This window comes from Rhinolophus sinicus, linkage group LG01 (assembly GCF_036562045.2).
Source record: "Rhinolophus sinicus isolate RSC01 linkage group LG01, ASM3656204v1, whole genome shotgun sequence".
NCBI lineage: Eukaryota > Metazoa > Chordata > Mammalia > Chiroptera > Rhinolophidae > Rhinolophus > Rhinolophus sinicus.
This window is the reverse complement of record NC_133751.1, coordinates 187751579-187767576: the sequence shown is the minus strand read 5'-3', so window position 1 is coordinate 187767576 and position 15998 is coordinate 187751579. Positions and strand designations below refer to the sequence as shown.

Genomic DNA, 15998 nt, shown 5'->3' with positions numbered 1-15998 from the left:
ATTTTGTGGGACTCGATGATTTGTAATTATTATTATTTTTGAAATTCAAATTGCCCTGTCATTGGCCAGAAAGTATCTTTTCCAATTGGCTTTTGAGCCTTTTTGATATGATGATAGTAATTTATGATAGCAGACTCATTATCTCGTATAATGAGATGTTTCAGACTCATCTTGTACATTTATTGCTCAAGACCCAGAATTTGAAATTTCTCCAACAAAAAGAAAGTGTATTTTAAAGTGTATTTCAAGAAAACGTGTTTTAAAACCACAAGCTTGATGCTAGGTCCCTGGGGTTTTAATAACCCAAAGCAAAGCATAACTTCTAACGCACCACAGATACATTTTGTTGAATGAACGAAACCAAAATAGGCGAGAAAGTCATGACATTTTAAAAATATTTTGAAATCAATATATGTGTACCTCTAAATAATGTATACACTACCTTGGAAGACACTATGTGATTTCCTTGCTGTAAAATTCCAGTAAAGAGCAAAAAAGGGGTAGGAAATATTTGAGGATGAAGTTGTGTATTTGAGGCTGCTGAAAAACATACACACACACGCACACGCACACAAGCATCCCTTGGTAGGAAATCATGTCAAAAGAAAAATGCACATTCTTTCTCATAAATGGAAGGAGGCAATGTGTAACAGAATGTGAGAAACTTTATACAAGATGAACTGATGTTAAATGCGTGAAATTCTAAAAAAAATAATTTATGCTGAAAGAAACAAAGATATAAGAGTTAGCTTTCAAGCCCCTGTATATCTTTCTTGGCTGAGCTTTTATCTTAGTGCCAATCTTGTCATTAGACTAAGATCGGAAGTGATGAAGGGTAATGATCACCATGAGAGTGGAGGCCGTGTCTGTTTTGTGCACCACTGTGTCTCCAGTACCTAGAACAGTGCCTCTTACATAGTAGGTGGTTAATAAACAATTGTGGAATCCGTAATTTGATGGATGGATGGGGTGGAAAACACAGATTTAATTAATTTTATGAGGAATGGGATTCAAGTGAATATTTATTAAATATCTAGTATGTGCCCTTGCTTTTACATATTAATTTGTCCACTTTTTAAATGAAAGAAAACCCAAACATAACAGCCTTTCATTTTCCTTTTCCAAAAATTGGATTAGGTAAACACAGGTTCAGTCAAGTACTATGATATAGGTCATGCAGCTAAGAAATAGCTCTCTGAATTCAAATAACTTGCTTTTTCTACCTCCACTATTGGTGGTCCTAGAAGGGGTGGGTACTCAATCATTTTACATTAGGATCGGTATTTCATATTTATATTGTGCATTCATGTACTCAATCTTATTTGATTCTGCATATCCATTTAAAAAGACCTCTGGTTCTTGGCACTTATGAGAATGCTATTTTAAACATTTAGGCTTATTTTTTATACATTTTAATATATTTGGAATTTAGATATATCAGAATCATGCTACAGTTTGACAAATGTTCTGGCTATGCTAATATTTCTGTAATAAAGAAAACTTAGAGTATGTCATTCTTATGTCACAATTTTTAGATCATATATATATCCATATATATATATATATATATATATATCCATTCGTATGGATATTACTTTCAACAGGGAGGAATTCTCACCAATTTTTGAAATAAATATCTAAAATGCTTGAGATTTTGAACTCTGGAATATGACAGATATATATTTAAAATATTTCCTCCTTACTTTTTTGTCTGTGTGATTTGGGGAAAATTATTTAATTTTAGTTTCTTCAACTATAAAATAGAGATAATAGTACTAAATGAAAGAGTTGTTGTGTCCAGAAAATATGATATATAAAAATGTTTTACATACAGACATCAGTAAGTAATTACAAGTTAATATAATTATTAGGAAAAATAAGTAGTCACCTAGAAACATGTGACTTGTATAAAAATACTTAAATATGGAAAGCATTTTAATATCTAGTCTCCAAACACCTGATCTCAATTTTTGTTAATATCTGTAGTACTGACTATATCCACACATGTCTATAGAATATCTGCTGTATTTGTTTGACTTGAATATTAAGAGCACCATGAGAAACAGAAGACCTTGTTGTCACTAGAGATGACTCAAGCAAATGTTTATTCTTTATAAATTAATTAAGCCTTTGGTTTTCTATTTTTACAGCCAAATATTGACACAGATATTAACGTGTATCTTGGCAGTCTTGTCAAATCCAGTCCTGATACTTTGGCTCTACTATTTCTGAAATTGCTCACCCTTTTCATTTAAAAATAACAGACTAGTCACGAAAGCAGTCACCTCTAACTTCTGAATCCTCCAAGGCCCTTTCCCATATGCTTTTTAAAAGAGGCAGCTGTTGTCGCGCATCATTTCAGGAAGGCCCATTTTCCTCCTTTACATTTGAGAGGGGAAAAATCACGTTTATAAAAGACCTCAGACATGACGCTGTCACTCTCAATTGTTGACTGAAAGAGTTATCAAGCAGTTTTCTCGTCTAAACTTTGGTGATAAAAGGTTATTGCTTTAGAAAGATAGAAATAGAGTTTTACATATGCTATGCAACAGGGACAACACATTGCATAACGATTCTGGATTCAAAATAAAATAAAATAAAATAAAAACTACTACTGAAAACCTGCTATATGTCAGGCCTTTACTTTAGCAACTTATAGGGATTTACTTCCCAAAATAATCCTGGCAATTTGGGACCTTCATATCCCCATTTGACAGATGAAGAAATTGAAGTGCAGAAAAATAAATGATTTACCCAAAATATTGCTGCTAACTGCTAGGATGTGAACTTAGGTAGTATATTAGTTTCCTAGGAATGCCATAACAAAGTACGACAGAGTGAGTGGTTTGAACAGAAATTGATTTTCTAACAATTCTGGAGGCTAGAAGGTTGTGATCAAGGTGTCAGCAGAGTTGGTTTCTTCTGAAACTTTTCTCATTGGCTTGTAGATAACTTTCTTCTCCTTATGTCTCTCCACATCGTCTTCCCCGCGTGTGTATCTGTGTCCTAATTTCCTTTTCTTTTAAAGGACATCAGTCATTGGATTAGGACCACTCTTGACCTCATTTTAATTTAATTCCTTCTTAAAGAACTCCAAATATAGTCACATTGTAAGATACTGGGGATTAGGTTTTCAACATATAAATGCTGAGGGGTCATAGCTTAGCCCATAAAAGGAAGACTGAATAGAGTTCACACCTTTATGCACTATGTAGCACAAATTGTTTAATCAATTTTAATATCAAATGTATATTTGCTTGCTTATTATTTACCATTCCTAAACTATACAAACTATTTGCAATTATTTGCATAATGGCACTAGCAGTAATAATATGATGACATTGATCACTTTTGGAGATCTTCAACTTTTAAGCGTTTATTAGGAATTTATCCTGTATTTCACAAAATAAATTATGGTTAAATAACTTGTTCCAGGCCAACAAGTAAAAGAGAGAAGAGTCACACTGAGACCTGTCAGACTGCAGCACCCAAGTTTAATCATTGGGCTGCATTGCCTTAACCAGTTCGGTTCTCTATGGAGAAAAACACTCATCACGTATACAATGTAAATAAAAATTACAATGCTTTGTTTCAAGTGTAACCTCAGTTCTATGAACATTCTGATAGCTAATCATTTCTTTTTGATTTAAGTTCTTATCTATAGTTAATCAAAGTTTAATTCAAAAGTCTCCAAATATTCTTACTAGCTTGCTATGTAGTATAACTAATTACAGTTAAAATTTAATTCTCCAAATCATTGGAGCTTGATGAGTATATCTCTTGGGAAAAAAAAAAATAAATTCAACACTACATTTTAAATAGTTATAAAAGAGTGTTAAAATGTCAATTTGGAATTCAGGTTTAAAAATGTAAAGCTACCTGTATAAACATATGGGAAAAATATGTTTTTTTTTTTAATGAGAGATGATGGAATTTTTAATAGTACATATTTTTTTTTGAAATATAGACACATGAAATTGAGATTTGTCTGTGATTATGTAAATAGATCTACAAGAGTTCCAAACTTAATATGTGTAATGTGACTCTAGTACAATGAGTCTGTGATACAGGGATATAGATAAGGTCACTAGGTGAAGGACCAGATGGGAATGTAGACCCCGTAAAAAGATGCAGAGGAGAAAAAAAATGCTTACTTTGAGAGAGGTGAGTTAAGTAATCCACTTTTCAGTGAAACTAAGGTATTTATTTATTGCTAGGAAGTCATGGGTTGAAAGCTGGCTAAGTGGCCAGAATGAATGAATGGTCTGTACATTCTTAGAAAGTAGGGATTGTAGAAGTCATAACCTCTGAGAGACTGGCTTGAAGTGGCTTAGACTTAGCAGTTTTGCTGGGAAGACTTAGATCTGATTGTCTACCCACACAGTGTTATTCATGCTGTATAAAATGAGCATGGATTCAACTGACCCACAGTAGAGTACATGACATTTCACATTACTCTCTTTTTCCAAATCTAATTCGAACAGAGTTTTTGAGTCCCTGCTTACCAGGGTGACACACTCAGAAGAGTTTTAAGGAAAGTGGGAAATCTGAAAACAAAATTCCAAAGCGGAATGCCCCATCACATTTGGAAGTTTCACATGTGAATGAGGTATATAGTCAGTCACTTTCTTTCTCTGCATGCAGAAGGAATTGGCAGAGTTTGCTGTATGCTTAGAATTTTTTTTCTGGCAAATTTCTTAAAATTATGTCATAGTTAAGAATATTCTCTGTGTTAGAAATTCCCAGACTTGCCATAAGGGCCAGGGACAGAAATTAATTACCTAAGGAAACTTGATGGAGAGCTTACTGATAGAGAGCTTACAATTTGCTACAACATTTGTCACTGTCAGAGAAAACATATATTCTACAGTCATTACCAACAGAAAGTGGGCTTTCCTTCCCCACACACCTCCAATAGTTCTTCGCTCCTTACTCTTTTCTGTGATCTTACAGATTTATTTAATTTCAAATCTACAGATCATAAGTAATCACTATATTATGTCTTGACTAATGGACTATATTAGTATTGTTTGTGGATGGTATCTAATTGGGCATGAGTACATAATACACGGGAGTAGAAGCTAAGAATTCAAAACTATTTTGACTACTGTCGAAGGTTTTCACAGAAAACAGGTATCTTTTCGAATGATGCCTATCTTAAAAAATAATAAGCAATAAACATGGATTTTGATGTATAATTTGAGTAGGAGAAAAATCCAGGAAACAGAATTTTATACACTTAGTCAAGAATATACCATTGTCTTTACTGCACATAAAATTGTTCCTAAACACCGATTAATTTTTCAGGAATCCTGAGATACTTCAATCACTTAAATCTTGAGGCAGACAAAGAAACATTTAAGGAACTATTCACTACTCTCACTAAGGACCGAATTATGGAGCACCAACTAAAATAAGAGAATAAGGGGATTGTGTCAAATACAAGAAAAATTAATTATTATGAGCTGTGAAATGAAAGAGAAATTTAATAAAGAAAAATAATAAAGACTGATTTTTTTTCTCTGGGATGAATTTGGAGGTTAATGAAAAGCCCAGCGAAGCAATATAGTTTTTCTAATTTTTGATTGAATGGCACCCATTGGAAATCCTGGGACGTTTATGACTGCAGGTTTTATATATTTTTCTTAAAATATTATATTGGACAAAGTATTATAAATGTCTGTCCTTTAGAACATGCACATTTTTTCTAGGCTTATGGTTTTTATGGTCTAGAAAATATAATTTCTCTTGTTTTTCCGTTTATTTTGATTTTCATCATCAAAAGCCATGAGCAGAACAGATTGTACCTTCAGTTAGAAGAGTTTTGAAGCATTTAAGGCTTTAATGATCTTCAATTGTATTCACTCCTTGAGCAAAGCAGCTGTAGAAACGTACATTGACAATGCAAATCAGTCAATTTTAGTCAGCAGAAGCTTACACCACAAGGAGAGAGCTATCTTTAGGTGGGTGGGTGTTCACTCTTTGGTTGACAAAGTGGCTAGTTTCCTGGACTTCAACTTACTGAGCCAGAAGCAGAGTCAGGGTTTTCTCCTTGCTGGGCATTCTGATGATGTCTACTTACTACCGTGGTCCTTGAGCACAAGTCATGATGCGTTGTTCAAGCAATGTGTTTTTTTGTTTTTGTTTTTGTTTTATTAACAGAAAGTTAATGAAATCCTTTTCCATGGAAAACAGTATGTCAAAAACCTTAAGCATAGCTTTTTAACTTTTCAATTCCATTCCATTCAGCAGCCATTATTGAATATCTGTGCCAAAATCTGTACTAAGGGCTATAACGTACACAGAAAAAGTATAAGGAACAAATTCTTTAATTTAGGAATAAATTGCAACTTGAAGAGGCAAGATATAAACATTGCAAAGTTACATAACAAAAAGATTAAAAGCAACGGCTCTTATGTAATGATGTTATAATTATTTTTGTTTTCAAATTAGATTCTCCCCATAGAGTTCATCTTGGCTATTATCAGAGACATTTATAATAGCTAACATCTATTGAACACTTACTGTTTGTGAGACACTTTTATTATATTGCCCAATCCTTATAAAATCTTTATAATAGAGTTGTTGCTTTTTTTTTTTTTAATAGCTAAAGGAACTGAAGTTTAGTGGGAATAACAATCTGATCAAGATCACGAAGCTAGTAAAGCACAGAGGTTTTGAGCCCAGGTTTGCCTGGCAGTTGACCTCACGTTTCTTACCATAAGACTTCCCTTAGTTAAGTCTGTGTGTTTAAAAACTGTTTTTATTTTCATGAAAAGTTCTGAGATAGTTAAAAAGATGGCGGTACTAAGTTTCTCTCTGAAGCCTGAAAGGAGAGGAACAATGGATGACTGACATGAACGTGTGACCTTTTCAGACATTGTAAAAGTTAATTGACACTTTTAGATCTCTCTTGACTTTTACCAGGATTGCTTAGTGATCTGCCAGCATTAACTCATAGCCATGTTATTGACTCTTTCTCAGCATTAAGTTGAAAGTAACCCTGCCATTACTGCATTGTTTCCTGTAATTTTATTTGCGATCAGTAAACGTCATAGCTCATGGTATCTGTGGTGGAATGTCCTATTGATATATTTCAAGATACTTGTTCACAGAAACGTTTTAAGAGTACCTAAAAGAATATGACTTTGAAAAAATAGAAAACAGAAAACTTAGGGTACCCTAATCAAGGCACAATTTGTTGCTTTTCAGTATAAGAATTTTATGTTTATTTCCTATAATTTAAAAATCCTTTGGTTTCATGAGCCCCTCCAGACATAAGAGATTAGAGCAACAAATCTTGAGTTGAGGGATTAGCTATCATCCTTTTCCCCCTGTTATTTACATTATTTGTCTGGGTAGGAGAAAGGGATGCATAGGATATTGTGGATAGGATCTTCACCATCATTATCATCAATAATTTACTCTGGGTGGGTTATATATCACCTACTCACTGGTGGCTTTGTTTAAAGTAGATTGAACATATGCAGTCGTAGCATTAACGTATAATGATGTCCAGCTCAGATAGCAAAAATGTATTTGTTAATCGAATGTTTAAATCAGATACATTATTTTGCGACACCAGAGAATAACTAACAGAATATAATAAAAGTGACTCATTTCAGACACCAGAATCTCAGTTATAAGACAGTCCTGCCAGTCCCTGAATCTCAACAAACGAGTAGCTGTTGCTTTAACCTGACCTTTTATGAAGACCACAAAAGTATTTCAAAGAAAAATTAATTTAAGGACTACTATTGAATGAGAAATGCATATATTTTACAGTGCAATTCAAATGCAAATACATTAACTAATCTGTGAATGCCAAGATGTTCTTAGTTATGGTTTTCTTTCTCTTGTAACTAAAGGCACTTGGAGCTTCCTCTTCTGTGTTTATTTGATCCTTCTCTCTGTGTTCAGCATTGTTCTTGGCTCATACCTGTACACGTCTTATACTAGAGTCCTTATTATTTGCTGGTTATTTGTAGCCCCTGCTAATGTGTAGTCTAAAAGCCATGTCAAAGGGCATATATTTATCAATTCATAGCTAATAAGAGTATACCCTTCTAACAAATACTGCACAATTGGTACTGACATTGCTTCTTTGCTCATAAGCCTCTTCTATTACCTGAGTGTGGTTCACCTGTGTTTTCTCTGATAATCCCATTAATGTATTCCTTCATCTTGTGATAAGCCAATGGATTTTTACAGCTTTTGATTAAGAAGAATCACTTCCTTAGTGGAATTGGAGATAATGGTGAGCCTGTTAGAAAGAATGACAGATATTATGATGTATTTTAGACAGAAGATTGATCATACATCCTCCACCCCCAACATTGATCTTAGTGCTATCATTGTAATCTGGGTCACTTAATAATTATTGTGTACAAATTAAAAGATGGATTATTTCTATCATGAATGAAAGAATTGTACTTTTTAGATCAAATGATGTTAGGAAGTGTTTATGACCTTTCTTTTAAGAACTCAAAGGGATAACAGTTCAACCATTACAACAGTGGTTCAAGGGAGACTTGTAGGGGCCTGGGGGTACACTATTCCGGGCAGGTGCAATTTCAGACAAACTGTGGTGTACAAACAGTGCATTCCCTACTGATCTTTAACCCCTCTTTCCTATTTCCCTATCACTCATCTCTTCACTCTAAAATGCTCAGTGTCTCAAAATGCCCACAGTGACTCAAAATTCCCAATCTGATGATAGACATGAGAAGTTGCATATGTCCCTTGCTCTTCATCTCCACCATTGCTCCATCAGGATTCTACTCTTCTAGGTGTTTAGTGGCAGCATGTTCATCCTGAAGAATTGTGGAACCTGGGGCATGAGTATAAATGGAAGTCTACATATTTTATGTCTGATTCTTTATTATAAATCAAACAAATATTATTAAATAAAATATGTTTTATCTCCCACTTTGACAGACACATCTTTATAAAAACCTGGATGGCCAGATAAAATGTTAGTATATTTGGACTTCTTGGGAATATCATGGCAGGGGGAGAGATGGACTCTAGCATGTAGCCGCTCCTCTAACCAGTTCTGTCCTGTATTGTGAGAGGCCTTGAACACAAGTGAATGGACATTCTAGCTCACACGTCCAGGAGCCATACATTCTTCCCTCATACATTTGCATGTGGACCACTCATCCTTCCTAGGTGCATGGGCATTGGTGGCATAATCTGTTGTCTGGATCACAGAACTAGGAAAGAGGAAATTGCAGGTTCTGGTTAAGGGCTCGGGACTATTTAGGAATGGAATTCTGGAATCACAGGGGTTTTCAGCAAGGTCTAGAAGAGAGGAATGCTGGATCCAGAAGGGCACTTCTCTTGACTTCGTGACTTGCCTAGTGTTTAAGGTGTGGACAGAGAGGAGGCTTAGTGATCAGCAAATATTTGTTGGTTTCTTACTATGTATCAGCACTACTCTGGCACATGGGACACAGGAATGAACAAATCAAAGTGCTTGCCCTTGTAGAGCTTATATTATGGGAAAGGGAGAGATAGACTGAGAATACTAAATATAATAAATATATAAACTGTATAGCATACTAGAAGGTGAGGAGTACTGTAGTACCAATAAGAATTAGAGCCTTGACATTAAAATAATATAAAATGTTTTAGTACTTTCCTATTATATTTATTTTTTTAAATGTAATATGTGTTCATAGCCATCATTATGGTCTTGTTCATTTTACTGAAAAACTGTAAGTTTAGATAAAACCTAAAGCCATTTTTGTGACTTTTTTTAGCTTTAACATATCTCACGAACATGCGAGTAATTAACTCATAGACAACTACATTTAAATAATAGACAGAAAAAAATAAAAAAATGGTCATAATCAAATTAGAGACCGTAACCAGTCTTTAATGCATATTGTTTATATATATGTTCCCCAGAGACTTATAAGGAAACTGTTCTTTGATAACTATAGTATTAAACACCATGTAGTAATTTGAAATCTATGAAAACTGAAATCCCACAATTTACAAACTAATACAGCTTTGTTTCATTTGTGATAAGCTTACCGATTTGTGTTATTTTATATAAAGTTTGATAGATGGTTGCGCGTTCTGACTCATTTTAGTCTGTCAACAAATGAGATCTTTATCCCTTTAATTATATTCAAATCTCAGGTATGAAGAATGCTTCATAAAACAAAATTCATTATTTTACTATAAGCACATTCATGACTTAAAAAAATACAACTCATACTTCAAATGAGATTATAACCCTCTGTGATCTTGTGTTATCAAGGCAATTATTTACAATATGATGTGGAAGTGAGCGTATTATTAAAATTGAAAATTATAATTAAATAACTCATTTTAATCTGAATGACTATGTAAATATACTGACAAGTAATTTTAAATATTTTAAAACAGACAATTCTTTGTGTCTTTTCAGTCTATTCGAGAAGTCACAGGCTATGTGTTAGTGGCTCTTAATCAGTTTCGTTACCTGCCTCTGGAGAACTTACGCATTATTCGTGGGACAAAACTTTATGAAGATCGATATGCCTTGGCAATATTTTTAAACTATAGAAAAGATGGCAACTTTGGACTTCAAGAACTCGGACTGAAGAACTTGACAGGTAAGGAAAATATGTAAAATAACAAATATACTCTCATTATCAATATAACATACTAGACACACATGTGTATGTGTGTGTCTGTATGGTTACTATAGTATGTGTTCCATTGAGGGGTGCTATAAAGCACTTAAATATCTACTACTTATTCATTTCATGAGAAATTATGCCCAATGATTCCCTTGCTTTATTTCCAGATATTTTAAGTGGAGTGTGAGGGATACCATAATAGTATATCTTAGCTGAACAGAAGTACACTGTTCAGGAAATGCTCAGTGACTGAAAACTGAGATATGAAGCAGGTTTAAGAACGCCATGTTTGGTGGTCTCAGGTGAACAGTGGACCATATCATCAAATCTCTGCAGTAAAATGATTCTCATTCTCATTAAAAATCAGTAAATACACAAGCCATTATATCTAGTGTTTTGCACAATTCCATATTTGTAGAAAATATCTAATTTATTAATGCAGTTTTGATTACTCTTATTTACTAACTCACTGAATACCTTTGTAATACTTTCTCAGAATGCTTTGATAGCATCAGTGATTTTTTTTTCACACTAAGATTGGAGATAGATAATTGCATAACCACCTCAAATTATCATCTTGCTACAAAAAACACTTTGTAGGAATTTGTTTTGTAAGTTGGTTCTTGTAATACCACTGATATATTATCAGTTTATAAGTTCATAGTTCATGAAAGCTGTGGTGGAAGGCTTTTTGTTACGAGGTTTCTAATCATGAATTTTACCATGTGTGCCTATAATCAGATGTGCTAATTAGTAATTAATTATCACCCCGCAGTAGATAAAGGAGTTCAAACTATTAATTTAACCTAAATTAATATAATCTATATATTTTGCATCAAAATATGTAGTGCTTTTAAGTGTGAGTCCACTCTGTAGTAATGTTTCTTGATATTGAAAACTGAAATATTTTAGAGGAATCAACTTGAAATATTAAGTAACAAATAAGATTATTGTCAAGATATTATAATTATTTGTTTCACTTACGCTGGATGTAAAATGCATAATTCTAAGTTAGAAGTAGCTTCATAGTTAGCCAGACATGTGAGCTAAAGTTGGGATATTTTGGGTGAAGACAAGAATGCTGATTATGTTATTTATTTTGGACATGATTACTATAGACTTGATGACATAATAGTAAATGCAAATTGTTCAGAATTTATAGATTCCTTCATCAACATTTTCACTTTTTTTTTCTTTCAAAGCTAGTTATCTTACTAAACGGCAGGTTTTTTTTTGACTAAATTGCTATTTGCATGGAAATAATGATAGGAGGAAAAACTTGGAAGTGGAATGGATAGAGAAAAATTGAATGATTTAAATTAGGAATCTAAAAATAATATGACCCAGTTAAAACTTGCAAAGGAAACATTGTGTTTTCTTCATGATTTTTCTCTGATAATATCAAAGAAGAAATGAATAAATTTCTTTTCAAAATTTTTGTAACACTTGAATTATATTTTATTTCATTTTATGTTCCGTTTGAAGGATCTTTCCATACAGAAAATTAGTCTTTAAATAATTCTTATTTATTTACACATTTAACATCACACTACTAAAGTACTAAAATGCTTATTTAAAAAAATTATACCACATTTAAACATACCTTATCTGCTTAGTGAATTTACATCATGGATTACGTATGATTGTGAGAGTTGTTTAACTTGTGTCATATCAAAATATCATATTATTTTTTTTAAAAAGTATTCCCTACTCTTCGAGAAAGCCTTATGATATTTTCTTGTACAGTAGTAGAAATGGATAAATAATAAATGACTAAAAGAATGTGTCGATTGTTTAGAAAAAGTATGTAATTGTTCAAGAGTTATTATTAATTTGATTTTTAATATGAATTGAAGAAAAAATGTAATAAAACAAATAGTAGAAATTTAGCCAATTTGGAAATTTTCCAGATATTTTAATATGTTTATTAGTTGGTTGACAACTACAGGGCAATATTATTCTATGAGACAGTCTAGAGTTATTGATCTTACTTTGGGTAATAAGATCAATCATGTAATTTATACTTTGAAAATCAGAAGTTACACAGTAAGAATGATTATGTTTGTGTGCAAAAATATGTGAGGAAGGGCAAGAGACGCCTAACTTCAGGTAAAGAAGAATTGGTCATACGATTTTCTTTATAGTAATACCTTAAAAGTTAAGTGTTCTAGGTAACCTGATTAAAGTAAGAAGCAAACATTGCAGTTTTACTTAAGTTGCTTTTGTGTTTTGGAAAGAAGTTTGTTTAATATTGTTTGTTTATATTCTATATGAAGCAAACTGATAAAAATAAAAAGAAACTATGTAATGTTATATTAATATAGGGCTAAAGGGCTTGCCCAGTTATAGATTTACCTTAAGTAATATAAGGAAAAATAGAACACATGCTGCATAGTCAAGTACCTCACTGATTACTGCTCTACTGAATTGAATTTTTAATTCGGTTCTTAAAGGGCCATCAGAATCAGCAGCATCTGGGTACTTGTTAGAAATGCAAGTTCTTGTGCCTCACCTGAGAGTATAAATAATAAATGACTAAAAGAATGAGTTGATTGTTTAGAAAAAATATATATTTGTTCAAGAGTTTTTATTAATTTATTTTTTAATCTGAATTAAGGAAAAATGTAATAAAATGAATGGATGAGAAATTGAGGGCAGAGCTCATCCGCATGTGTTTAAGGGTTTCCTCCAATGATTCTGATGACTCCTAAAGTTTGAGAAACACTGTTCTAATTAATAAAATATATTTTACCAAGAAATGGTAGCACCATATGTAATTAACTTCTTCATATTAGTTACCTGACCCAAAAAAATTACATTCACTTGTGTTCTGGAGAGAAGGGAAGGAGTGGGACAGAGAACAGATACGGTTTGATTGAATAACAAAAAATACGTTCTCAGCTGTGCTGAGAGTGAAAAGAACACAGTAGGAGCCTGAATGGAAACATGTATGTATAAATGGGCTTAAAGATGAGGAAGATCCTGGGAATAAACTTTCTTCTGTATCACCATTTTGCCTAATACCAACTGTGCACAATTGTAAACCATTGCGAGGACAATAATAATTCATAGCAAAGTTTCTTTTTTAAGCAAAATTTTATTTTTAAGCATATTCAATGAGAATAAACAACAAGTACTAATTGTAGTGGTGTGAATCATGTTATCACAAAGAATTTGTTTCTGCTGAAATCTTTTTAGCTGTGTTGACCTTAGAATAGTATGTCTGTATAACAGTATATTTGCCTCCTAAAAACTATCTTTGTGTAAAAGGTATATTTGTCTGACATGAGGACTGTCATATTATAAGGATTAATGGTTGGATGCCACTTATACATATAAATTAACTTCCACCTTACACATTCTTATTAATTAGCTTAATGCTCACCAAAAGCTATTCCTTGGACTGTAGACGTTTCTAAAGATCTTACCCTTACATACTTCACGCATTGTGGTTTTGTACAATGACAAGAAACACATTTAAAGATATTTTCTGACTAAACAGAAAAGCTTGTTTTACTGCTGCCACTCACATTTTTCTCCTCCAGTATGGGTGCGGTGAGGTAGAGTGAAGAGGCAGGTCCCTAGACTAAGGTTACAAAAAGGGCGTGAGGAACTTGCTTTGCCAATCTCTAAGTGCCATATTACACTGGACCATCCTTTTCTGGTCAGGGGAGAGTCCATTCATCATTCAGTGTGTCCCTTTAGGCATATTATCACCCTGAGGCCTTTGGGAATGATACTGCATTAGAGGGGTGCAGAACTGGGGAGAAATCCATTACTTTCTCTATGAAGGTCCCTTACATGTGGCTGTGGTTCTTATTAATCACTTCCAGTAATGATGTTCTGCTGAAGTTGTTATTTGTTCCTTTTTGAAAAAACATTTTTATACAAAATATAGAAGCTCCTACTTATTTAGTCACCTGTCTGGCCAAAATCTAATGAGGTATAAACACCACTATTATTTCCTGCCTTCTATAATTCATAAAAACACCTCATCTGTTGATAATGATGGACGATATTATATAATTGCATCTATATGTTATATAGACATATAATATATTATGAACTTTGAGAAATACCTAAGTTCATATCTATTCTATGATTCATATCCTATTAGAATGACAATTGCCTAAGTGCAAATTTAATACATGAATATGTACATTTTTCTCACCAGATTTTACCTTGAATATTTGACTTTTCATGTTATGAATTATGAGACTATCTCTTTTGAGCATGTGAAATTCTGAATGATACACATATACAATTTATGTTATTAAAAATTCAGCCAAATAATCTACTCTTTTTCAGACCAACCTATTAATGTATGCCTTTATGTAATATTTTGTGAATATTCTAATTGTTTTGTTAACTGTTATTTGATTATCTATATTAGATTATTTTCAGATGTAGACAAACAAAAATTGTAAACAAAAAATGAAATGTTGAAGTTAATTTTAGGAGGCCTCGATAATAATGTAAAGTATATGTTAAGTTTATTGAGTGCTGGTGGACTGAAAATTAAAGAAAATGCTTAGTCCAGGGAGATACAACATCTGAATGATGTAACATTTGAACAATGTAACATCTGAACATTACATCTGAATGTCTGCCATTTAAATGTGCATAGGCTAGTAATTAAAATAGTACATCCAAGTAATATGGTATCTCTTAATTTTTAAATTTCTCAGCCCCCCTCAATATTATTAAGTAATGGTCAAATAAGTAACCTAATATTGAAATGGACAAGCCATTTCTAATTGACTCCATGTATTTCAAAAAACATGGGTATGGAATCAGAAAATTCTCTATTCAAATACCAGTCTGAGTATCTCTCTTTTGTTCTTTAAAATTGAGAAGAAAATTCCATACCCAGTGTTTTTATAGGAATTGAAGTAATAAAGGTAGGGAACCTGTCTACCACAGCACGTTTCACATAGGAGATGTTTAAGGAGCCTTAGTTTTCTTTCTCTGTATTGTTTTGTTTTGAGCTTTCCTTTGTGTCAACACACTGACAAAACAATGTACATATTTCTGCATATTCAAAAAGGTTCCTCTTGCTTTTTGAGGCTTTGAAAAGTGACTTGTTTAGACAAAAAGATGCTCCAAATTTCAGCATGTCTTCTGCTCCTACTTTGAAACTGCTTCATGTATAAGATCTATTCTCTGGCAGTGAAAAGCCTGAGGCTTTTCTTTGTCTATACTCAGTATGAGCGCTGTCTCTGTACTTCACAGTCCTGCTTGCCTGTCTTTCAGGGTCTCATGCCAAGCACCTGTTGCCCCAGCCCTTCATTTCAAATCTCCATCATCATGTTTCACCCTTCATTGGCCCTGACATTTGTCTTAACCTAAACAAGAAACATATTC

The 15998-nt window shown here is 33.0% G+C and overlaps 1 protein-coding gene across 7 annotated transcripts in view; it reads left to right on the top strand.

The window, feature by feature from the left end:
* Window positions 1-15998, top strand: part of ERBB4 (erb-b2 receptor tyrosine kinase 4) — a 1035063-nt gene that overhangs the window by 544067 nt on the left and 474998 nt on the right. For all 7 annotated transcript variants that reach the window (XM_074312694.1, XM_074312715.1, XM_019727015.2 and 4 more), the window contains exon 3: window positions 10421-10607. In XM_074312694.1, the coding sequence (XP_074168795.1) occupies window positions 10421-10607 (187 nt within the window). The remainder of the gene's footprint in view (window positions 1-10420; window positions 10608-15998) is intronic.